This window comes from Lepidochelys kempii, chromosome 3 (genome assembly GCF_965140285.1).
Source record: "Lepidochelys kempii isolate rLepKem1 chromosome 3, rLepKem1.hap1, whole genome shotgun sequence".
NCBI lineage: Eukaryota > Metazoa > Chordata > Testudines > Cheloniidae > Lepidochelys > Lepidochelys kempii.
In genome coordinates, this window is record NC_136382.1 from 57103716 (window position 1) to 57130474 (window position 26759).

At 43.6% G+C, this 26759-nt stretch overlaps 1 protein-coding gene across 3 annotated transcripts in view; it reads left to right on the forward strand.

The window, feature by feature from the left end:
- Positions 1-10513: 10513 nt before the first annotated feature.
- The window catches only part of SMAP1 (small ArfGAP 1), a 221404-nt gene continuing 205158 nt past the window's right edge, over positions 10514-26759 (forward strand). The window contains exon 1 of one of the 3 annotated variants that reach the window (XM_073336382.2): positions 10514-10978. In XM_073336382.2, the coding sequence (XP_073192483.1) occupies positions 10861-10978 (118 nt within the window). In that variant the 5' untranslated portion in view covers positions 10514-10860. The remainder of the gene's footprint in view (positions 10979-26759) is intronic. The other 2 variants (XM_073336380.2, XM_073336383.2) reach the window with 2 other exon arrangements.

Consider the following 26759-nt stretch of genomic DNA (forward strand, 5'->3'; position numbering starts at 1 on the left):
ACTTTGTAAGTTCAGTAATTTATTTTCATAGTCTGTTACCTAAATATTATATGGTTTTGAATTGTTCATCAGAAAGGTAAACTTTTTGTAAGTAAAAATTATATATTATTTTTATGTACTTCTGTATATTGAAGCAAAGCAAAAGAAATATGGTTTCCTGGGAAAATGTCAGAGCTAAATAAAGAAACATAGAAACAATGTACCTCTGGGGAATATAAGAACGTATTAGGGCTGATCATATTTGCCAGAACGTTGAGCACAAACTCATCAGGTTGATTAAGTCTGTCATAACAGTCGATAGTTAAGTCCTATGACAAAAAAATATGACACATTGATATGTCTAGATAGTATATTTTTACATGGTCAAAATTATTATTGCTGTGAAAATACCCTCCAAAAACAACCAAACTCATTGCTGTACTAATTTTTATGGGGCAGAACTTTAATGTCAGATATGTTGTATTTGCATGCTGCCATGTAGTATATATATACTGCATGTGCAAAAATCTGATAGTATTTTTGCACATGCAAAGGTTTTTGAGAGATGTGGTAACCAGTATAATGAGTCTAAGATGATGGTAGGGAAAGAATGGGAGTGTTGGGGCAGCAGCTTGAATAGGGGTGCAATACAAGCATTGTTTCTAACCAGCTCCATGGAGAATCTGCTGAAATATGATGAGGCTGCATTAACTTTTGTATACCTTTCATGGTATGGCATCCTGATTTGGGGGAATTCCAGAGGCAACAGAATGGGGAAAATGAGGTGGGAAATCCCTAGGAGTCAGAGGCAGTGCTGGGAGGGGCCCCAAAGCCAGTGCAGAGGCACTGGGATTCTTCACAAATGAGACTGCCCTGCTGTCCTTCACATCCTCTGAGATTCATGTGGATATTGAGGAGCAACAAATTCTGGGAGTTGAAACCCATCCCTCCCCCTTATGGAGTGATATGGGGAAAATTCTGCAAGGAGAACCCTGCAGACTTCTTAAGGGCCTCCTCCTGTGGATTTTTCCACATCTCTCCAACAGTTTCATCTGCTTTATATGTAGGTATTCCCTGTCTTGGGCTAAAAGCATTAGTCATAAATGCCTTTCTATGGCATAGGTTCCTCCTTTGTGGATATGTCCAGCAGTATTTTCTCCTTGTGTGATGGTGGCAAGGCCTAGCCTAGGTCAAGAAGGAAGAAACTGTAAACTTAGCAGTTCCCAATTAGAAATCAAATATTTTCCCATTTCTTGAGTTTCTAGTAGCTGAACAGACAAACGGCCTTCCCCAGCTGCGAGCTCACTTTGTAGATTCCTGGGATGGTCTTTTACGCTCACGGTTAAAAGGCTTACTGATTCTGACAACTTGAAAATTTCAGGACATTTAGTCTTGCTTCAAAATTTTGGAAATATAAAAGATCCTTCAGGAGTTCTGCACTCCAGGAAAGCCCATAAATCAGCTTGATATAGGTAGGGTAGTTTGAAATACCTGGATCCCTTATAGCTAAGTGCTGTTTATTTTTCATCTCTGTACTACAAACAAGGTAAAGCGCATTGGTTCATTTAAAGTATTGAGGTTGTTATGGGATAAATAAAAGTAAAACCTAGACAAGCAGTATTCTGTTCGCTGGAGAAATAAGGGCATAAACCGTAAAAGTAAAAAATGGACTTTTATGCTATGTCCAACACAAGACTTTCCATGGAAAAAGCCAAAAAAAGATATCCAAGGAAGAGCTCTTATAGCTCAAAAGATTGTCTCTTCCACCAACAGAACGTGGTCCAATAGTCCAAAATAATAAAAAGATATTACTTTGTCCACCTTGTCTCTAAAAAAAGATATCAACATTTTGAAACTGGCTCATTACTTCCTAACACCATCATATAAACACTTAAAGTATGGAAAGTAGGATAATTTTTTGAGGGCCACAACGTCAGATTCTTTGGTGATAGAATAATTATTTATTACCACTGTTTGATTTCTATTTTCTAGATATTTAGGAATTACTCTGAAATGGTCTCAGACACACCAGGAATCTCTCTAAGACTACAGCAGTGGTGGGCAAACTGCAGGCCACATGCTGGCAGGCCACAAGACTGTTTGTTTACATTGACAGTCTGCAGGCATGGCTGCCGCAGCTCCCAGTGGCTGCGGTTTGCTGTTCCCAGCCAAAGAGAGCTGCAGAAAGCGGTGCAGGCCACAGGGATGTACTGGCTGCCATTTCCTGCAGCTTCCATTGGCCAGGCATGGCGAACTGTGGCCACTGGAAGCTGCGGGCGGCCATGCCTGCGGATGGTCAATGTAAACAAACTGTCTCGGGGACCGCCAGTGGTTTACCCTGACGGACCGCGTGTGGCCTGCGGGCCGCAGGTTGCCCACCACTGCTCTACAGCAATCGTAATTTATATCAAAAACTGCCAAAAAGTCCATCATGATCAAAATAGTCAACTTTCTCTGCCTAGACTAACAATGGGATCATTCTTGCCCCTAAGTAGTTTGGTCTCAGCTTCAAAGAAAGGTCAGAACCAAAACCAATAACTTTTCCCATCACTTACGGATATTTTGTTCACCTTCAAGGCAATTATAAAATGGTCACAATCACAGTTATTTGGTGAACTGTGTCTTAAACCCTTTTTAGTCCCTCTCAAGTGCATTTGGTCTTAGATTGGATCTTTTACCCCAGGGACCTGTGACCACCTGTAAGCCCTTCACTCCAGAGACCTGTGATCAGCAAGATAGTTAAAATGACTAAAAAAATAGCTTCTTCAAAACAAATTATGTATTCACTGACCCAAAGGTACAAAGCATACAGAGCAAAAATTTAAAACAAGAAAGGACTACATGCATATTTCCCATTATCTAATCCTTAATCTTCCTTGCAATCTTTTGTACATTTCAGACAGCCTGGTTATCTACACCTCTGAATTGTGAGAAGTGGACTGACTGCTGCAGTTTCTGCCGCTCGTGCTCTCTCTCTCTCTCTCTCTGTTTCCTTGATAGCATGTCAGCTCTTGCTGACACTCCTCTTACTGACACTCTCTGGCCATTCACTCTACCCTCACCCATTCTTAGGCCCAAACATGGACAGCAGGTTGACCCCCATTTGGGGAGGCTAGTACTCTGCCCCACCCCCTCTCATCCAAGGTCCCACCCCTACCATGCCCCCCTGTCACCCACAGGAGCTAGAGTATCCCTGAGACCCCCCCACCACAGTCCAAGCCTCCCAGGCTCTGGGCCACCCCTGGCTGCTGCCGGCCCATGCCACCCTGAGCCACTGGCCAACTCGAGCCGAGCCCCTGCTGGCTTTGGGGGACAGGTGGAGCGAGGGCAAGGCCTTGGGGTGGAGCATGGATGGGGCCACTGCCTGGGTTTGGAGAGGCTTTGCCTCCCCTGGCCTATTATACCTGCCACACATGGTCCAAGGACCTTTACTGTTTAGTATCCTCCTTTTGATTCTAGGCTTAGCCTTGGGAAGAGTAATCCATTCTTAGCCTGGCTAGAGCCAGGTAGTAGGTATTCCCCAATAAACAGCTTCCCCATTATTTCCTCAAGGACTCTTGTGTGTGTCATTGTGTCAGCTTTCCTGCTTGGTTCCTTAAGCAAGCTCTTTTGATCTAACTCAATTGCAAGTGACCCATCAGAATCATAACCACAGAGGTTTGCACCACATTCATGAAAAATAATTCAGTTATTTCCCAGTTTGTCACAGTCATATTTAAAGTGTTTCTACTGGCTTTAATACTTTTACTGATTTGAGAAAGATTTTCTCAAAATATAATGGGTAATACTGGTAGGACCAATAAAGATTTTCAAACTGATGGCAATATTCCCTTTTATTTAAAACCAGCACTCTGACTTGAAAATGTAAAACATGGATTAATTTACACCAGATATTATACATAAAATAATATCAGATAAACAAAATAACATATTCCTTGAGTACTAATTATGGAAGAACATCTCTGTCTTCAATAGCTACATATAAATGTGTGTGTGTGTGTGTGTAAGTTGCCTGATGATTCCTAGCAATTACTTAGGGCCAGATCTTCAAAGGTATTTATGTCTAGCTCCCATTGAAATCAATGGGAGTTAGATGCCTAAATATTTTTGAGGCTCTGAGCCTTAGTTCTTTAGACAAGACCTTCTCCAAGTGTATGACTTCACTGGGGCACTACAAGAGCTATGCAATACATGGATCACAAACTCCTGTCATTAGAGAGCTGAAAGTAAAACCCATACCATCTGAAGGGAAGAACAAAACCTCCCTGGTGTCAAGTATCAGAGAGGTAGCCATGTTAGTCTGGATCTGTAAAAGTGGCAAAGAGTTCTGTGGCACCTCATAGACTAACAGACGTATTGGAGCATAAGTTTTCGTGGGTACGAAAGCTTATGCTCCAATACGTCTGTTAGTCTATAAGGTGCCACAGGACTCTTTGCCACTTTTACAAAACCTCCCTAGTTTTGGTCATCCATCTCCTAACTGTTCACTTTATCCTAGTCAATGTTTAAAGGTTCCAGAGAGCAGCTTTTTCAGAGCAATACATAAAACACTAATCTTCACAGTGGAGCTCAGTTGTTTCTTCCTGTATTTCACAGTTCACTTTATTTTTTCTCTGTATATTTCTTCCAAATTCCAAATTAGTTTATGCAGCAATTGATTTCACAACTGATTGTTGCACTTGTCCTTGGCAAGTTGTCAAGAACTGCTGGTACCTAAGGCTGGCTTTCTTATTCTCAGAGACTGAGGGAGCCAACTGTATGACTCATAGTTTCCTCTAATATTCTCTCTGAGATATAGATTCATTATAACAGCTGTTTAAACCCCCCCAAATTAAAATAAGCTAAAATTAAAAGTAATACAGGCTGAAACAGACATGTTTTAAATAACTGAAAATACATCCTGAACATATAGAATGCAAAATATTTTGTTTCAGAGGGGTCTTCCACAGACCTGTCACAGCAAAGAGGACTATTCCCTTTCCTCATGTATTACACAATTACTGTAGAGAATACAGTAGTCCAATATTTTCAGTAGTTCGACATTCATTGTATGAAAGTCTTTTATTCATGGTCCATTGAGTTTGTACAATTCATGATCAGCAGCAGAGCTCTTTGAATATGTCCATCAACCCACACCTATTTTATTTATATCCTGTCAGTTTTGTATTTTGTACTGTATTGGTCATTTGTATTTAGCACTGCAATTGAGAGAGTAATAATTACTCTCTGTAAAACAAGCTTGTGTGCCTGAGATGTATCATTACATGCTAGGATGTCACCAGATGATTAATCCCTTTACAAGATGAATGGAGATCCAGTTCTCGCATTTACAGATTCTTGGCCTGATTTTCAAAGGTGCAGCGTAACCACAACTCTCTGATTTCAGTGCAGCTGTGTGTGTTCACCACTATGAAAATCAGGCCATTTGTGTCTGTGACATTGTTTTAATGGATTAATGCAGTCACAATCTGTTGTATGGCAGACTGAAGAGCAGTGGTTTGATTTTCTTCGTCTTTGTCAACCATTCCATATTAAGTGGCAGGATGAGATGGGCAATGGAAGATATTCATAGCTGAACCCAGCAACTGCCTCCGTCAACACTGGTTTGGTTTTGGCAGATTTCTTGGTATGAACATATTATTAGGATGGAAGACCAACAAATTACATAGCACATATACCAATGAATGCTGCTACATAAAAAGAGATCAGGTGATCAACAAAAGCTTTGGTGGTGCAATAAGATTGCCAGTGATGGACATAAACTGAATATTCAACCAGATTACTTTAAGAACCTTGCTAGAGATTGTTCTGGTTGGGGCTCGTTCTGCAAGGAGGCTATGTCCCTTGGGATTTCCCATGATGATGATGTTCAGATGATGCAGTCACAGCTTGGAATTTATTGACTAATATATTTTAATACCAGATGCTCAGTCTCCTCTTTATGGAAAAGAGGAGGAGGAGCAGGGAGAAGAAGAGGGATAATTTACTTCTGATGATGCAGTCAACAATGAACTATGAATGAACAATGAACAATGGTGACTAAGAGGGGAGGTTTCAGAGTAACAGCCGTGTTAGTCTGTATTCGCAAAAAGAAAAGGAGTACTTGTGGCACCTTAGAGACTAACCAATTTATTTGAGCATGAGCTTTTTGAAAACAAATTCAGGTTTTCTCACCCCCTCCACCCCCATAGAGTGAGTTTGTGTGTGTATGGGGGTGGGGGGGTGAGAAAACCTGAATTTGTGCTGGAAATGGCCCACCTTGATTATCATGCACATTGTAGGGAGAGTGGTCACTTTGGATGAGCTATTACCAGCAGGATAGTGAGTTTGTGTGTGTGTTTTTTGGAGGGAGGTGAGGGGGTGAGAGAACCTGGATTTGTGCAGGAAATGGCCCAACTTGATTATCATGCACATTGTGTAGAGAGTTGTCACTTTGGATGGGCTATTACCAGCAGGAGAGTGAATTTGTGTGTGTGGGGGGGTGGAAGGTGAGAAAACCTGGATTTGTGCTGGAAATGGCCCAACTTGATGATCACTTTAGATAAGCTATTACCAGCAGGACAGTGGGGTGGGAGGAGGTATTGTTTCATATTCTCTGTGTGTATATAAAGTCTGCTGCAGTTTCCACGGTATGCATCCGATGAAGTGAGCTGTAGCTCACGAAAGCTCATGCTCAAATAAATTGGTTAGTCTCTAAGGTGCCACAAGTACTCCTCTTCTTTTTAAGAGGGGAGGTTTCAGAGTAGCAGCCATGTTAGTCTATATCCTCAAAAAGAAAAGGAGTACTTGTGGCACCTTAGAGACTAACAAATTTATTTGAGCATAAGGTTTCGTGAGATACAGCTCACTTCATCAGATGCATTCAGTGGAAAATACAGTGGGGAGATTTAAATACACAGAGAACATGAAACAATGGGTGTTACCATACACACTGTAACAAGAGAGATCAGGTAAGGTGAGCTATTATCAGCAGGAGAGCGGGGGGTGGGGGCCGGGGAACCTTACAGCTCATATCTGTCCTGGGATCAGCTACCAACTGGTTGCAATGATACAATATTTATAAATCATAGATCTTTAATTTGTGTTCTACTTTATAATAATGACTTCAATGTGTGAAAAAATTTAGTGAAACCTTTGGGGAACGTGAAGCATAATTTTGTCATCTTTATGTAAATACAGTTTTCCAAGTTTTTCCAAGTAGTGTTCATCACTTGGTAGTGTCTCTGCTCGCCTCTGTATTCCTGGTTCTTTGAATTATATAAAAAAACTGCACTGTATTAATTGATGCATAATAGGTAAAATTATAAAGATGTATAGCTATTATAAAGTATAAGCACAAGGAACCAGAGATAAGGTTGAGCTTTTAAAACTTGAACTCTGCACTTTCTGATTTTTGCATCCTTGAATTTTTAAAAATCTTGTTGTGTTTACAGTATTGCATAGAATTTCCTTGGGGTTTTGTGTGTGTGTTTAGCAAACAAGGATAATAATAGAAACTCCCAATGTAGCTGTAATTCCAGGACCTAGAAGTAACTTGCTTCCTGAACCTCCTTCCTTTGAGTGAGGGTTTTGAACCCTCCTTCATTTGATGTTTATTTATCAGCTTTAGTATTACACCAGAGATTACAGTGTCACACCTATTTAATGTAACAACTGTGTACTTGATGAATGCATCCTTATTAAGTCAAATTTATGCAAACACTGTTCTGATTTAGCAAAACACTCACTGAGAATCTGGGAGTATTTCCCAGTTTGGTAAGTATGCTATTGTATTATTTAGTCAACAACTAAGATCACAAAATATTTCACAAATTGTCCAGATTTAGCACCACTGTAATGGCTTGTGGTGCGAAGGATAGCAGCCACGGACAGGCGGGGAGAAGAGATTTTGCATGACTGCAGCAAACTTTTGCACTTACCAAATGCACTTTGGTCTCTTTAATATCTATATCAGAGCAAACTATGGCCCGCGGGCCACATCTGGCCTACGGGCCCATCCTGCCCAGCCCCTGAGCTCTAGGCCAGGGAGGGTAGTCCAGCCCCTATCCTGCTGTCCCCCCTCCCCCGCAGCCTCGCTGCGCCACCAGTGCTCTGACCTGCTGCTTCTACTGGGCAGCGTGGCAGCGAGCTCCTGCTGCTCTGAGCAGCATGGTAAGGGACAAGGGATCCCGGGGGGCAGTCAGTGGACAGGGAGTGGGGGCGGGGAGGGTTTGGATGGGGCTGAGGTTCTGGGGCGGGGTGGTCAGGGGATGGGGAACAGGGGGGATTGGAAAGGTGTGGGAGTCCTGGGGGACGGTTAGGTGCCGGGTGTGGATACGGGTCGAGGCAGTCAGGGGACAAGGAGTGTGTGTGTTGGGGGGGGGGGGTTGGATAGGTGTGGGAGTCCCAGGGGGCCTGTCAGGGTGTGTGTGTGGGTGTCCCAGGAGGGGGCGGTCAGGGGACAAGGAGCAGGGGGGATTGGATGAGTCAGGAGTCTTAAGGGGGGCAGTCAGGGGGCGGGAAGTGGGAGGGGGCAGATAGGGGGCGGGGGCCAGGCTATTTGTGGAGGAACAGCCTTCCCTACCTGGCCCTCCATACAGTTTTGCAACCTCAGTGTGGACCTCGGGCCAAAAAGTTTGCCCACCCCTGATCTATACACAGAGCTTCAGTTTTTAAGATATTGGCTGAAAAATGTATGCAGTAAGCTACCTGGAAGTCATTTTCTGTGTCTTGAAGATGAAGGGCCTGAGCCATCTCTCTGTTGATTTGTACCTCTGGCTAAATTATTTCAAACCTGTTGGTTGCGTCACAAAATCAAAGTAATTCTGCAAAGCATAGTTTATTTTGATAATATCCTGTCCTTCTCTAGGCTCTGAAAAAAAGACAGCAGAGCTAGCATACAGGGAGTGATGTTTGTACTTCCATGTCCTTCTTTAAGCTGCAGGGAGAACCTAATAGTATATATAAAGCATTCTATTTTCAAAGTGCTATTCAAATATTAACTAAATTTTCCTCTCAGCCCCACTGTGAGATGGGTAGATAAATCAGTACTGTTTTACTGATGGCAAGACAGGCTGTTAGAAATAAGACCCTCATTTTCAGTTTCTGAGCACACAGAGATTTCCTTGACTTCAGTCTGAATGGGGAACTTGACACCTCTGAAATTCAACCAGGTCCTAAATTAATTGCCTAAGGTTGGATAAGTAGGCATTAGAATCTGGAATTAAACCAAGATTCTTGATTGTTAAACCAATGGCTAATCCACTGGGCCTCAGTGCCTTCAAGACAATATGCTTAAGTGCTCTGTCTCACTTTCCCAATTCATACAATTTAAATAATATTTTGTGCTTATATAATGCTTTTTAAATAAATGGTCTGTATATCTGAGAGCACTGCAAGGTAGGTAAGTATAATTATGTCCATTTTAAAGAAAGGAAAACTGATGTACATAGAAGATAAGAGCCTTTACCAAAGTCAGTCAAAAAATTCTAGCTATGTGCTTTAGTGCAGTTTAAGGTCACAGCAAGCCAGTGTCAAAAACAGGGTTGGAAACACTCAGGTGTCCTGAGTCCTAGGTCTTAATAATCAGATCATGTTTTTACCAGGCACTTTGTGGGTGCTTGCAGACATGATATGCAGATATGGCAACTCCCGAATCGTAGAATGTCAGGGTTGGAAGGGATCTTAGGAGGTCATCTAGTCCAACTCCCTGCTCAAAGCAGGACCAATCCCCAATTTTTGCCCTGATCCCTAAATGACCCCTTCAAGGATTGAGCTCTCAACCCTGGGTTTAGCAGGGCAATGCTCAAACCACTGTGCTATGCCGCCCTTCCTCCAGCCCAAATCTGACCAGTCTTATTTTATAGCAGTAGGGTAGAAGGAGAGGGAAACTGAATACCAAATTCTCTTATGCTTGTGCCTCTGGGGTCCCATTCTTTCATTGGTAGTGGTGATGCACATAACCTATAGCTGCCCCTGCAGTTGGGAGGCATGGAGTGGTGTGAAAGGAGTGACAAAGGTGAAGATGGCAGGAGAGGAAGGGAGCACATGAGCCACCAAGTCATGGCATTTGATGATTTTCTTGACACTCTACGTTTAAAAGATACACGAGGCATGAAACGCTCAGCTTTTATTTAAAAACGCTTCTAGCCCTCATAATCGTGAAAAAAGCTTGAAGACCTTAGTAACTAGTTCACAATCTGTTTGTCTAAAGCCTCGTGATTTTTAAGCCAGTCTCCTGCTGTTTGGGGTCTAACCAATGCATTCTGAATGGTTGCTAAGGCCGTGCCTCCTGCAAACGTCTAAGGTTATGCCGGACTAATACTGCTCGGGAATCAGCGGCTTTGAAATGTACCGGCCTGGGAGACCCCACCACCCCTTGGAGTTAACAAGGCGTGTGGAGAGAGCATGAGGCTCCGCCCCCTCAGCCCCGCCCCTCGCCGCTGCGGCTGTCGCTGCAGGTAGCCGGCACCAGGCGCAGTCAGCGAAAGAGGCTCGAGCCAGGCCCCGCCCCCGCCGTCACTGAGGTGCGCCCGGATCTCGCTTAGGCGTTCACCTGTGGGCGGATGGATACGTGCGATGGTTTGCACTCCACCTCTAATTTAAACACAGTGGGGGGATCTTTTTGATCTCAGTTAAATCGGAGAGGCTGCGAGCGCGCGGGAAGGCCACCAGGCAGTCTCATGGTGCAGGAGCTTCTGGACTCTATTGTTCCAAACCGGGGACTATTTTCTTATGCTGGGTTGGACGCATTACTCGGCCAGGAAGGCTTGAAGGCGGATGTAGCTGCAAGTAGTTCCGGTTGAGGAAGTCTCTCTGCAGCCGGCTGCCGGTGCCCGCTTGCGGGAGGGTTGGAGCGGAGCCGGTCCTCGCTCTGCGAGCGCGTCGGGAGCCGCCGCCGCCATGTCGACCCGCTCGTGCCGGGAGAAGGCGCAGAAGCAGAACGAGCAGCACCAGGCCATCCTGGCCAAGCTGCTGCGGGAGGAGGACAACAAGTACTGCGCCGACTGCGAGGCCAAGGGTACGGCCGGGCGGACGGGGAGGGGCCGCGGGTGCTGGCAGTGCCCGGGCGGGGCCGCGGGCTCCGGGGCGATGTGGCCCGCGGTCGGTGGAGCGAGGGCGCGGGTGGGCGTGGGCCGGGGTGACTCCCTGCGGGGGAGCGGGGCCGGGGTCCCGGGCAGAAGGCAGCAGAATGGGAGCTCTCCGCTGCGCCGGCGGCCGGCAGAACGGAGCAGCCCCGGGGCAGCTGACTTCTTGGGACGCGGTGTGTGGGGCAGGTCTCGTTATCGGCCACTGCCCCGGGCCCGAAGGCGGAGTCCGGGATGGCGAGCGGGCTGTGCTCTGGGCGGGCCGGGCGGGCCGAAGTGGGGGTGTCGGGTGAGGTCGGTGCTAGGTGGTTACCACCAGTGCTGTGTGCCGCTCCCGGGGCTCCTGGTTTGCGGGAGAGCCGGCCAATCTCTGCCCGTGCTAATGGCTGAGTTGAAGTTCTTCTGGGGTATGGGCCTACGAGTACACTGGGCCCAAATTGCTTCCTGTAAACAAGCTGCAGTGAGGAAAAGAGCTGGGATTTGAACCGTTGCTGCAAAAACCGGTTGGACGGTTGATGCAAATCGGTCATCTTTTCGTTTAATTGTAAACTAATTGTAATCCACAATCAGGAGCAAGCCCCTTGGGGTTTTTTGCAGTCTCTGACCTAAACCTTTCTTGAAGCTTCACTATTGCCCTTGCTTTCTAATGGACAGAAGGGAATCCTGTTTCAGTGGGTTGGTGGTTGGTCAGTGCACGGCATCAAGAAGAAAAGGAGTACTTGTGGCACCTTAGAGACTAACCAATTTATTTGAGCATAAGCTTTCGTGAGCTACAGCTCTTGGTTAGTCTCTAAGGTGCCACAAGTACTCCTTTTCTTTTTGCGAATACAGACTAACATGGCTGTTACTCTAAAAGCATCAAGAAGCTATCTCTTTAACATCCGGTACAGACACTATTACTTGAGGTGTGAATGTTGCAACACTAGAATAAGGTGATATGTGTTTTAAAAAGTAATATCTTAATTGCCTAAGTGCTGAATATTTAAGGTCTAATATGTGTAAGACTCATCTTCATTAACAAAATATTAAGCAATATTGGTTTGAATGATGTGATGAGTGAAATCTAAGGTTTATTAGAGCATGGTCAGGCTTAAAACAGGGAAATTATTTTGTCCAAAAGTGACAGACTGCATACTTTGTTTTCTTTACTCTGAATCTTGTATCATATTTTTAAAAATGTAAAAATATTTATATAGTGGGTAATATAATAAAAGGCATAAAATAATTTTGGTCATTACCTTGTTTCAACAAGTGTGATACTAGTCCTTTGTATTAGCTCAATAATCAACTGCTCCATTGTGACAGCCATAGCTATGATGGTCAGGACAGGGACCTGAACTGGGCACCTCCTAAGACGAAGCGTGAGACTTTACAGTTTGAGTTAGAGGACTAATTTCAATAGCCAGGAGCTCTGTCAGATTTATATCTTTTGTGGATCAGCCATGGGGTGGAGAGAAAGGGAGAAATACTTAGCACACACCAAACTCTGCATTATTTAAGCTTTTCTAGACAAGTATCACATTAAACTGTACAGCATGTAGCACAAAGAAACCCCAATCTTGACAGAAAATAGCTTTTATGAAAACATAGGTCTTTTCCATCACTAGTTCTGTGTCATCTAGGTTTCCTTTCCAATGCACGATTGTTGAATACTTGCTAGTGTTCTGTCGGTAATGTTATCTCTTTTCAGCAAGCTATGACCATTTTCTGGCTATTGTCCTCCCCCCTTCCACCTCCATTTCCAGCTCTTTCTGGCCTCAGGCCTTCGATCAGTCCCTCGTAAAGCCACGTGGGTAGTTTTGTTTCTTACATTTTTTCAGAAGGTATGTGGTATGTTTGTGACATTCTGCACTCCATATTTACCATGGTGATGTAATTATAATGTGTTTTGTAGGAAGTATGCTTTGCAAAGTGTCATTCTAAAAGTCTTGATCAGCTAACCATTAATATCTCATTGGATTGTATGTGCTGTCGTATATGAAGTTTTGCTATGTACGTGTTACTGAAAGATGTTGTAAAGTTGAAGATGTTGGATCATATTAAAGAAGTTCTGTATTAAAATCACAAATGAGTTTGATTCCCCAGAGTTTAAATTCCAGGGTATTACTAATTAAGAGGTCTCTTGGTTTTTGGTACTGTTTCTCTCCCTCTATGTGTGAAACTTGCAAGCTGCTAATTGTGTTAGTACATTCTAAGACAGAGTCTATTCTCAAAGCAATTCACAGAGAGAGAGACTCAAAGCAATACTCTAACAACAGAAACAGCACCCAGAGACTCCCCGCCCTTTTGTTGTATTAACAATTGTGATTAAAATAGAGATCGAGGATGTATGTGGATGGATGCTTGGTGTGGATAATAACTGAATGATCAGGGAGGTGCCAGCCTAAGAATCCAGTGTCCATCGGCTGAAGAAGGCATCAAGTGGAAATAACCAGAGGACCCGCCCTCCCCCCCCCCCCGGAGGGCAGACTGGAATCCACCCAACAGCCTCAAGAATGGGAGAACCAAAGAACAAGATAACATCTTGGAGCCGTCAGGAATGTGCTATCTGCTGATTGATTCAGCAACAGCATAATGAAGCAATTCCTATAAAAATAGACTCTAAAAAGTGAGAACTTTGGGGTCTGATTCTGCAAACCAACTGCCAGGAGCATCAGATGAGCATCTGACAAGGCCCTGCTCCCTCCTCATGTCCAGGCCACCTGGCCAGTGGCTTGGCATGAGCAACTCTAAGGCTGGTAACTATGATAACAACCTTGCAGAACCTGTGTGCGTGTGTTTGTATGAATGAATGTGTGAATAAATATGAGATTGAATGGCATGTTATAGCTATAACTAACTGCTTACTATGATTCTTTCTGTATTCACAATAAATGTGGTATTTTGCCTTTTTCCCTTTAATAAGATCCTGCTGGTTTTTATTTTATTGGTATAACAAAGACACCCACAACTAGCCTTTCAAGTAAAACAGCGAAGAAGCTAGACAGTGCTAATGGCCTGTCAACAAAGACAATGGACTATAGAAGACCTTATCCTTCCCTGGGGACTCCTAGGCAGCCTATGGATAATGACTGCTATGACTCAACAAGGCATGTGATCAGGTCATATGATACTGAACACCATTTGGGTACCTGTACTTTTCCACAAACTGGGCTGGGAACTGGGCTTGGAAGAAAGGGGTTCCCACCATATGGAAAAACTATATAAGGGGGAAGTGACCTCATGACTAGGACTCACTCCCCTACAAGACAACATCTGGAAACACTGGAGAAACAAAGACTGAACTGGGGCAGGGGGGTCCTAGCGGGTAAGAAGAAAGCCCAGCCTGTGTAAGGAGGCTAAAACCTGCTTCTGCCATGAGTCAGAGTGAGAAATTGCTGATTCAAATCCTATCCAGTTTGTATGAGACTTAGACTGAAATTTTTTTTGTTTGCTATCACTTAATCTCCCTTTCTGTAGTTAATAAACTTGTTTTGTTTTATCTTAACCAGTGTTCTTGAGTGAAGTGTTAGGGAATCTTAGCTCTGTTAACAAAGGCTTGTACATATCTCCCCTGCATTGAAGGAGAAAGGGGACTACTTGCACCGTACAGACCCCTGTGCAGTGGTATAATACTGGGTTTATTCTCCAGTAGCGGTGCAAGGCTGGGGAGCTGGGAAATTGGCCGGTACCTTTATTGTTGGTCCATGAGTGGCTTAGGTAAAGCACTCGGGTGACTTGGTTGGGTGTGTGGTGCCATCTGCTGCTGTTTTGGGTGATAACCGAGGCTGGCTAGGTCTCCTCATCAGAGCAGTGTGAGAGAGACCAACCCAGCTGAATTGTTAGGGGGCACAGAGGTTCCAACAGATCTCAGGCTGCACCTTGAGGGTACAACCCAACTCCATGTTGTGCTTGTTAGTATTCACTGTCTCCTTCACACTTGCGGATTTTAATGCTTAGCACCTAAATGAGTCTTTAATTTACAAAGACAGGTCTGGTCCATGTCTGGTCTCTGTCTTCCAGAGAGTGTCCCTTGGTTAGTTTTCCCCCAAAATAGAAAATTGCTTTTCTTGAAAAGCCCTATTGCTAAATGGGCTTTGTTACATGGCCTTGAGGTTGATTCTTCTTTCTGTGTCTGTCTGTTTTTTCCCAATCTACTAACCAGGCTTTTTAAGAGTACAGGTGAGTCACATCCTATGTGCATTTAACTTAGGCGAATTCAACTATATGTGCTTGGCAAGAAAAGAAAAACAAGATACCTGTAAATAGTGCGGGCGATTTCGCTCAATGAGCGTGTGCCCCAGAGTGAGCGTGAGATGGGAGATGTGAATCTGCTGTTCCCTCAGTTGGTCTCGGTTCCCGCGTGCCTCTCATAGTATGAGCATCTCGCTGCACTGAGTGTGATTCTAATGTTTAAAGATACGTATTTTTCGTACAACGTGGCCCCTAAACGCAAGTCAACTACTTCATCTGGTCTTCAACTGAAGAAACAGCGAACCGTTCCAACACTGGAGGAAAAACTGGCTGTGTTAGACTTATTGAGAGATGGTATGTCTGTTTGCAACGTGGCGCGTAAATATGGCCGCAATGAATCTAGCATCCTTGCTATCAAGATTTGAGAGAGAAATTCGTCAAACTGTTGCTTGAAGTGTTCCAATAACTGCTAAGGTGACGAGCCAGGTGCGTAATAAGAGTTTAGTGAAGAGTGAAAAGGCATTAAACTTATGGCTGGAAGACATGATCCATAAATGTGTGCCTATCAATGGCAACACATTGCGAGAAAAGGCTCTTAGCCTCTATGTGCTGTTCAGACCTCCCTGCTGAAGAGGGACAGCCTTCTGATGAGAAGGAATTCAAAGCCAGCCAAGGTTGGCTTAACAGTTTTAGGAACCATTTCAACCTCCAAAAGGTGCAGACTGCTGGTGAAGCTGCATCTGCCAATGAAGAGGCAGCAAAAGCCTACCCTGAACAATTAAAGAAAATCATAGAAGAAAACGGCTATCTTCTGGAACAAGTTTTTAATGCTGACTAAGATGATGACAAGGAACAGGAAGAGCCAGCAAGTTGGAATTTTCATAAATTTGCTGAAGTGTTCCAAGCTGTGAAACACTTGAATGATTTAATTTCTGACTACGATCCCTCTATGGAACGAAGCCTCAATCATACATAGTATTACAGGCAGTTTGAGACCCTATCAAGAAATGTTTGAGCAGCTCAAGAGACAACGACGATAGTTGCCGATCACCATGCTTTTCAAGGAAAAGCAACCAGCAGCAGATGAGCTTACGCAATCAACTTCTCGAGCTGAACCAGAGCCAACACTTCATCTACAACTCACTCTCCGTCTCCTGGATCGTCATCAAGCCCTGACCGACACCCTGTAATTAAAAATACAGTACTGTAAAATTATATTTTGCATATGTACTCTTTATTATATACTGTACATTACTGTGTACATTATACATTTATACATTGTACAGGGTTGTCCCTGTACAGTATATTGTACTTTATGGGCGATTTAAGGGATTTTCAAGGGTAATTTTGACTATACGAGATTTTCGCATTATGCGCTGACTTTAGAACCTAACCCCCATGTAAGATATGACTCCGCTGTATTCCATTGTTTGGCAGTTACACACATTCAGCCTTAATGGTTTGCAGTCTATCCTTGTGACTGAGTTGGGGAAGTGTGCTGAACATGTCTGCTCCTGTGGGCATGCCGACCTACAGTCTCAGGAATCCTATTCATGAAACATGCTGTAGGGAAACAGATCAATGTTCATTACAAAACATCCCCACATAAGTCACAGAAAGCTAAATGAAACAGCTTTTTAGTTTAGGCCATGCCCAGTTGACTTTTTTACCCTTGCCTTTAAGACTCTTGTGAGAGTCTTTGGGGGATTGTCACAGGGTGGCACAAGTTTCATTCCCCTTGTCGCCGGGTCCTGCAGATGCTCCACCCGCATTTTTATTTAGTGGCTGTACAGTCCCCATTCCCCCAACACTGGTCCCTGCTCTGACCCCTCACTGGGTCCTCTGGCCTTTGAGGCTTGTGTCAGCCAGCAGAGACAGAGCCACCACCCTCCTATCTTCCTGCCTGGCTCGCCCCTTCCTGAGCTCTTCCCTGGGTTTATATGCTTTTCCAGTCATCAACCCAGCTGCTTCCAGTAGGCTCAACAGATCACACTGAGCCTGCCCTCATTAGGGCCTGCAGCTGGGCTTCCTGGTAAGGGTCCTGGCCATACACCTGGCCACCCTAAGGGAAGCAGGGGGAAGCCAGCTCTTTAGCAGGGCACCCAAAGATTTTATACCTCTACCCTGCAGCAGGGATCATAGATTATAAAGCCATAAGGGACCACTGTGATCATGTCTAATGGAGGCCATAGGACTTTGCTGAACTATTTTCTGTTTGATCTATAGCATATTTCTGAGGGGGGGGGTGGGAATCTGATCTCAATTTGAAAATTGCCACTGCAGGAGAATCTACCACATCCCTTGGCAAGGTGTTTGAATGGTTAATTACCTTCATAGTTAAAATTGTATGCCTTATTTCTGGTCTGAATTTGTCTCGCTTCAGCTTCCAGACTTCATTCTTGTTGCATCTTTTCCTACTAGACTGAAGAGCCAATTGCCAAATATTTATTCCCTATATGTGGGTACTTCTAGACTGTGATTGAGTCACCCCTTTACCGTCTATTTGTTCAGCCAGATAGTTTGAGCTCTTTGGGTCTATGACATTGTACTCTTTATGTTTACGGAAATATGCTTAAGTGTAAATATAACATAACGGAAATATGCTTTATGCTAGATATGCCAAGTAACACATCTTTGCAAAGGTTATGATCTACTGAATATATTCATCCTATTTGTATGCATGTATCATTTTTATATCTGAAGTTATGAGCATTGGCTCTATGCTTGTATTTGAAGTGCTTTGTGTAGGAAACACGGAGGTTTGGCCAACATATTGCAAAGGGACTATTCAAGTAATGGGGAGTATGTAACAATAGACTTTGGGAGATGCCAATCCACATCTGAGCTTTCCTGGGAGTATTCAAACTAACATGTAAACAATGGCGGCAGCCTGCAAAAAGCTAAATGATTCATGGACGCGTGACTTGCCCAGGTGGCTACAGACTCTATCTTGTTGCTGTGATTTTGCATAGAAGAACAAAGGGGTTTCTGCCCACAAGAGGGAATATAAAAGGCACTGGAAGCCTCTCCATTTTTATCTCCAGCTGGCTCAAGAGATGGCCTCTCCATCCCCAAAGAGATGCCCGTAAGAAACTGGAACAAAGGACTGTAACTACGGGGGTGAGAGTGATTGCTGGACCCAGGCCATAAACTACAGTGTTGTTTTGAAAAGGATAGTACCTGAGAACATCTAGGGTGAGAAGTTAATATTTTTAATGAGATCCTTAGTGTATTGTCTTAGTCTTGCGTATTTTGATTTATTTTACTTAGGGCTTGGCTACACTTGTGAGTTACAGTGCATTAAAGCAGCCCCGGGCACCCTAGTTCAGTCCCCGTCCGCATTGGCAAGGCACATAGAGCACTCTGACTCCACAGCTAGAGCGCTCCTGGTACTCCACCTCGGCGAGAAGATTTAACGCTTGTCGCGCAGTGGCTGAAACGCCCGAGCGTCAGTGTGAACGGGGTGTTGCATTATTGCGCTCTGATCAGCCTCCGGAAACGTCCCATAATCCCCTTAAGTCAAGTGGCGACTCTTCTCATTGTTTTGAACTCTCCTAGGAATCAGAGTAGCAGCCGTGTTAGTCTGTATCCGCAGCAGAACCACTAACCCAGGAACCTATCCTTGCAACAAAGCCCATTGCCAATTGTGCCCACATCTATTCAGGGGACACCATCATAAGGCCTAATCACATCAGCCACACTATCAGAGGCTCGTTCACCTGCACATCTACCAATGTGATATATGCCATCATGTGCCAGCAATGCCCCTCTGCCATGTACATTGGGCAAACTGGCCAGTCTCTACATAAAAGAATAAATGGACACAAATCAGATGTCAAGAATTATAATGTTCATAAACCAGTCGGAGAACACTTCAGTCTCTCTGGTCACTCGATTACAGACCTAAAAGTGACAATTCTTTAACAAAAAGACTTCAAAAAACAGACTCTGAGAGACTGCTGAATTGGAATTAATTTGCAAACTGGATACAATTAACTTAGGCTTGAATAGAGACTGGGAGTGGGTGGGTCATTACACAAAGTAAAACTATTTCCCCTTGTTTATCCCCCCCCCCCGCTGTTCCTCAGATGTTCTTGTCAACTGCTGGAAATGGCCCACCTTGATTATCACTACAAAAGGTCCTCCCCTCCCCGCTCTCCTGCTGGTAATAGCTCACCTTACCTGATCACTCTTGTTACAGTGTGTATGGTAACACCCATTGTTTCGTGTTCTCTGGGTATATAAATCTCCCCACTGTATTTTCCACTGAATGCATCTGATGAAGTGAGCTGTAGCTCACAAAAGCTTATGCTCAAATAAATTTGTTAGTCTCTAAGGTACCACAAGTCCTCCTTTTCTTTCTCCTAGGAATGCGGATGTGCCCTTTGAACACTCTGTTTCTGACTGCCGGCTCCGAGACAAAGCAAGCCGTTGCTGTAGAATGCTGTGTGTGAAGGGGAGAGAGAGGCCGGGGGGAGGGAGGGTCTGCTGCTGTCTGAACTTACAAGACAGTATGCTGGCATGTTTTCAGCCCCCCAAAAACCCACTCTCTTCCCCCCACATACACACACCACACTCCCTGTCACACTCCACCCCCCCATTCAAAAAGCATGTTGTAGTCAATTGCATGCTGGGATAGCTACCCATAATGCACTGCTCCTAATGCCGCTGCAAATGTGGCCACGCCAGTGCGCTTGAAGCTGTCAGTGTGGACAGATTGTAGTGCTTTCCCTCCTGTGCTCTACAAAGGCTGGTTTACAAAGCGCTCTACATCTGCAGGTGTAGCCATACCCATAGTAACTTGCCTTGTTCTGTCTGTTACTTGGAACCACTTAAATCCTACTTTTTATACTTAATTAATAAATGAAAGTGATTTTATTAACACCGAGTCAGTAACTACTACCTGGGGGAGCAAACAGTTGTGCATATCTCTGTGTGACAGAGGGCGGACAATTTGAGTTTTTACCCTGTGTAACATGGGTGGTCAAACTTTTTTTTTTTTTTTTGGCTTGAGGGCCACATTGGGGTAGTGAAACTGTAAGGAAGGCTGTGCCTCCCCAAACAGTCTGGCCGTCTGTCCCCTCCCACTTCCTGCCCCCCTCAGAACCACTGACCCCCCCCACCCCTAATAGCTCCCCTGGAAACCCATCCTCATCCAACTGCCCTGACCCCTATCCACACCCGTGCCCCCTGACAGGCCCCCCAGGACTCATATGCCTATCCAACTCCCCTGTCCCCTGACTGCCCCTGGGACTCCCCTTAACCAACCTCCCCGCCCCCTTACCATGCTGTTCACAGCAGTAGGACTTGAAGCCGCACCACCCAGCCAGAGCCAGCCACGCAGCGAGCTCAGGCTGCAGGGGAGGGAGGACAGCGGGTGAGGGGCCGGGGTCTAGCCTCCCCAGCCTGGAGCTCAAGGGTCGGGTGGGATGGTCCAGCAGGCCGGATATACCTCTGGGCTGTAGTTTGCTCACCTCTGCTGTATAAGCTTTATACAGAGTAAAATGGATTTATTTGGAGTTTGGATCCCACTAGCGTCAAGGTGCTGGAGACGAGCACTTGCTAAGCTGTTTTCAGTTAAGTCTGCAGCTTTGGGGATGTGGTTCAGATGCTGGGTCTCTGTTGCCACAGGCTTGTGTATCTGGCCCTACAAGGTAGGGTTCTGGAGTCCCAAACTGGCAGAGAAAACTGACTCAGAGGTAGTCTCAGCACATCAGGTGACAGTCCCAAGTGGGTCTCTGTGGGTCTGTCTCCAAAAGATTGGAAAACATGCCTTATAATCCTTTTTGAGACTCTTCTCTGAACCCTTCTAGTTTATGAACGTCCTTGAATTGTGGGCATCAGAACTGGATACAGTATTCAAATATTGAATGCATCAGAGCCAGATAGAGGTAATATCTTTCTAGTCCAGTGGTTCTCAAACTTTTGTACTAGTGACCCCTTTCACATAACAAGCCTCTGAGTGCGACCTTCCCCCCCCCATACATTAAAAACACTTTTTAAAATATATTTAATACCATTATAAATGCTGGAGGCAAAGCAGGGTTTGAGGTGGAGGCTGACAGCTTGCAACCCCCCATGTAATCACCTTGCAATCCCCTGAGGGGTCCCAACTCCCAGTTTGAGAACCTCTGTTCTAGTCCTACTTAAGATTCCGCTGCTTATGCAGCCAAGGATTGCATTGGCCCTTTTGGCCACTACACTGAGAGCTCATGTTCAGTGGCTTATCCTCTGTGATCTCCTACTCTTTTCTGTCTCTGTCTTTGTCACTGCGTCCCAGAATAGAGACCCTCATCCTGTAAGTATGGCCTACGTTGTTTGTTCTTAGATGTTGATCTTATGTTGAGCCATGTTGAAATACATGTTATTTGCTTAGCTTACCAAGTGATCCAGATTACTCTGTGTCTGGTCCTCTTCATTATGTACCACTTCCCCCCAATCTTTGCATCCTCTGCAAACTTTATCAGTGATTTTGTTTCTTCCAGATCATTGATAAAAATATTTAGTGTAGACCCATGAGCTGTTTGTATGGGACCCCACGAGAGAAACACCGACTTGATTTCCCATTTACAGTTGCATCTTGAGACCTATCAGCCAATTTTAAGTCCATTTAATGTATGTCCTATTGACTTCCTTGTTCTAGTGTCATAGTCAGTGTCGGGTGGTTTCAAGTCTAATTGTCAAATGAAAAGAACAAATACTAAATTAATATGGGCAACTTGGGCGATATGGTTAGAGAGCTTAGTTTGCCTGTGATGTAGAGGAAGCTCTAGGCAATGTTCATTTTAGGATCTACTTAGGCCCGGATCCTGCCATCAGATCTGTGCAGTGGGCCCTTATGCCAGCATGGAGCCCCACTGAAGTGATTGGGGGGGCTTCATCTGGGTGCCAGTCTCCCCGCACAGATTAGAAAGCAGGACCAGCTCCTTAGCTTGTTGGAAGGAAATTTAAGGGTTTTATAAGAGTGAAGCAACTTAACTGCTTGTTCAATAAGTACATCATGGAGTATTGTCAATCACATATTGAGTTCTCTCAAATACCTAATCTAAAAGTATGTTTAGAAATTGTCATGCTTAGTTTGTGCAATCAAAAGTGAAAATACAGGCAGTCCTCGGATTTACGACGATATTGGTTCCTGAAAATTGCGACGTTAGTCAAACGTGCAGCCCACTTCAATGTGGGATTGAGCGTCGTAAAGTTGAAACCAATTGTAAGTCGAATCAGGATGTCAATTCAGACGCATCGTAAGTGCTGTTTGTCAAATGTCGTAAAGTCAAGAACTGCCTGTATCAAGTATTTGAGCCAATTGAAACAGGATTAAAGATTATGATGGGAGTTGTTTCACAGTAAATATGTGGCATCTTCAGACATTCATTTTGGCTGAGACTGTTACATGCTCCTTGCTAGTTATTTTCTTATGATTAGCCAGCTTAGTAGAACTGGCCAAAAACCAGCATAGCTACCGTGTTTTTAAAACACGGTAAAATGTCTTTATACAAACAAACTAACCAGGATGGATTTGATCACTAGGAAGATTCGATTTGATCATGGATTTCTACATAAAAGTGCATTCTTGTTGTTTGGTATAACCTTAATACATATTCTTCACAACTCAGATGTAGGTTTCATTTTTAGAAGGTGTACACTATACATTTTTAAAGTGATTTATTTTGAAAACTTAAATTAGTTTTACAGCTATATCAGAAAATTAATGATTGGTAAATGAAATAAGCAAAGGTAATTGAAGCAGGTATTTATGAAGTCCTTGGGAGGTGAACTATCTCCAATTCAACAGGTTAATCATTAATATTTGGAGGATATTCTTGCCACGCTGTGTTAGGAAGAGAACATCACCAGACACATTTAAATTGTTTTATTTAACTAAAACATTACGTATTCTGGATTTTTTTTTCAACAGCAAACATATTTTAACAAAACAAGCATATGAATTTAGTTAAACATTCAAGTTTTTTAAAATCAGAGTTTTTGTTATAATTGTTAACTAAAATAGTTAACATATATTTTTTAAAAAAAGACAGTCAGCCAGGGCAAAATCAGAAACTTAAAATATTGCCTTCTGCAGCTAACTCAGTCATCTTCACCTTCATTTTCCTGGGTACACGTCTGGCTCTGTTGATCTGTTTCCTTATTTCCTCGTGCGAGCCAGACGTGTACCCAGAAGCCTCCTGCTGCAAGACAAGCTTAAGAAAGAAACCAACAGAACTCCACTGGCCATCATATACAGTCCTTAGCTAAAACCTCTCCAACGCATCATCAGTGCGTTGGGAGGCAGGCCAGTCCTCGCCCACAGACAACCCGCCAGCCTGAAGCATATTCTCACCAGCAATGACACACCGCACCATAGTAACTCTAACTCAGGAACCAATCCATGCAACAAACCTCGATGCCAACTCTACCCATTTATCTACACCAGCGACACCATCACAGAACCTAACCAGATCAGCCACACCATCACCTTTTCATTCACCTGCACGTCCGCCAATGTAACATACGCCATCATGTGCCAGCAATGCCCCTCTGCTATGTACATCGGCCAAACTGGACAGTCCCTACGTAAAAGGATAAATGGACACACATCCGATATTAGGAATGGCAATATACAAAAACCTGTAGGAGAACACTTCAATATCCCTGGACACACAATAGCAGATTTAAAGGTAGCCATCTTGCAGCAAAAAAACTTCAGGACCAGAATTCAAAGAGAAACTGCTGAGCTTCAGTTCATTTGCAAATTTGACACCATCAGCTCAGGATTAAACAAAGACACTGAATGGCTAGCCAACTACAAAAGCAGTTTCTCCTCCCTTGGTGTTCACACCTCAACTCCTAGAAGAGGACCTCCTCCTCCCTGTTTGAACTAACCTCGTTATCCCTAGCCTGATTCTTGCTTGCATATTTATACCTGTCTCTGGAAATTCCTACAACATACATACGACGAAGTGAGTATTCACCCACGAAAGCTTATGCTCCAACACGTCTGTTAGTCTATAAGGTGCCACAGGACTCTGCTGCTTTTATGCAATTTTAGTTTGTACTGACTGTTAGTGCTTTTTATGTAGCCTGTTGTAAAACTAAGTAAATATCTAGATGAGTTGATGTACCCTCTGGAAGACCTCTGCATACCCCCAGGGGTACGTATACCCCTGATTGAGAATCACTGTTCTAAAGTACACTTGTAATCTTCATGCAACAACTTTACTGGACCACCAGGTGGTGCCAACTATCAAATCAACAAATGAAGGTTGCCAATAAGAGGCCCATCTCATGCTTTGCTTTTGTATGGTATTAATCAGAATCTGGGAAGAGGAAGCAAGAGAAAATAGAAGGAAATTTTGGTTTAAGGCTTCAAAGGGTAGGAAGGTGATAGCCATGTTAAGCGTAGGAGTGAAAGGAGGAATTGTAGAATGATAGTAATTCTTGAATTCAATGGGCCAAACCTATAATAATAATGGAGGATTATTTTAAAGCATTTTTTCCTATTTTTATTAATTACCACAGTTGTGGGATATTATGGGGGGAGACAATTTAATGCGTACATATTAACATGGATGCTTTATAATAGTTAAAACATGAGTTGTTAATATCCATGTCAAAATATGCAAAGTAAATATCCCTAAATAAAAGTCTAAGTTCTCAAGCACCATTTTTCTTTCTTTACCTCTCTCGAAGTTTTGGGTGTACAGTACACACAGTGAAATTGATGTTTACTGACTTTTACTGATGATAAAAAAATAGTCTAATTATAATTGCTATAGACTAACTTCTCTGTTCCAATGTGCCCAGTGTTTATAACAACTAGCAGGCTTGCAACATTTTTTATGAATATTTAAAACCACCTGTAAGATACAGAAATATACAGCATTCCATGTCTCTATAATACAATAAAATCTATTTAAACCTAAAATCTTATTGACAAGCAGATTCTTCATTAGAATAAAAATAAATGCACATTTCAACAACAAGCCCGCTTGCTTGCCTCTGTTTTGCAGGGAGCTGGTAAGCTGTTCGTTAAGTGCAGGCACAACAGAACAGCAGCTCTGAGCAGCCAGAAATGAAAATGAAATTTTATATAATGCTCATAGACTTGTAGGTCAGAAGGGACCATTATGATCATCTAGTAGTCTGACCTCCTGCACATTGCAGGCCACAGAACCTTATACACCCACTCCAATAATAGACCCCTAAACTCTGAAGTCCTCAAATCATGATTTAAAGACTTCAAGTTACAGAGAATCCACCATTTCAACTAATGTAAACCTGCAAGTGACCTGTGCCCCATGCTGCAGAGGAAGGCGAGTGGCTCAGCCACAAGAATGTAACTTGGGGGACCTCTGGGAAAGGAATTTTTGATAAGTCCTGAGATGAGGAAAATATTGAGTGTATGACGTCAGGGGAATAGCACTGTCCTGCTCTCTGTTTCTGTATCTGCTTGCATTTGCTATGCACAAATTTGCTTTTGTGGCATCTCCTGGTGTGTAAATGAGGACTACTTTGATTTTGGTGGGATTTTTTTCTTATCCTTTTCCCATTTTGTTCCTTCCAGTACTTCAAGTTGTTTCCTCTTTCCCTTTATAGATAGACCCCACTCTGTTCCAGTGTTCCTTGCCAGTATTTACTGTTCCTTCTCAGTTTTCTGACTTTGTGCTCTGGGAAGTGCACTTTGTTTTGTGTTCACACCTTGATCCCTTCTAACAGTATCTAACCATATCTGTTGCTTTGCTTAGTTATTTGTTTTGGATAGAGGTGGAAGTGGAAGGTTGATCAGAAGGAAGTATTAAGACAGTGGACTAGTATTTGGCCTGTGTAATGCTTTCATTCACACAAATCGGGGGCCAGTGCACTGCTTCACACCTGCAGTATAGACCATGTTAGTGGTAAGCTTTGGGTTCAAATATAATCTATATGCAATGATTCAATATTTTTTTACCCTATGAATATTTTTTTAAAAATCATCAAGGCAAAGGGTAAGCAAATAGACTTTGTGCTTGGGCTGGTAAATGGTTGACAATCTTTCAAGGCTGGTTGTTTGGATAATGGTTTCCTCTTTGATTGATCTGATGTTGGAATGATGCCTGCAGAGTCAGATTAGGTCTAAACTAAAAACTTGTTGTCAGTATAGTAATGTCAGTTAGGGGCATATTTTTTGGCAATATTTCTGTGTTGGCAAAAGCTGTTATGTAGATGCAGGTATGCCAGCATAAAAGTGCTTTTGCCAGTATAGTTTATTTTGCTATAAGGTATACTGGCAAAAGTATTCCTTTTTGCCTATATAACTGGTCAGGTGTTGGAAAGACTGACTTAATAAAAATACATTAAATCTTAATCTATCAAAACAAGATTCTAGACAATAGCAGAGCCAATGCAAGCACTTCCTTCTCAGTTAACATGACCTGTATCGCCTAGGTCAGGGGTAGGGAACCTGCGGCACATGTGCCAAAGGTGGCACGTGAGCTAATTTTCAGTGGCACTCACACTGCCCGGGTCCTGGCCACCGGTCCGGGGGTGTCTGCATTTTAATTT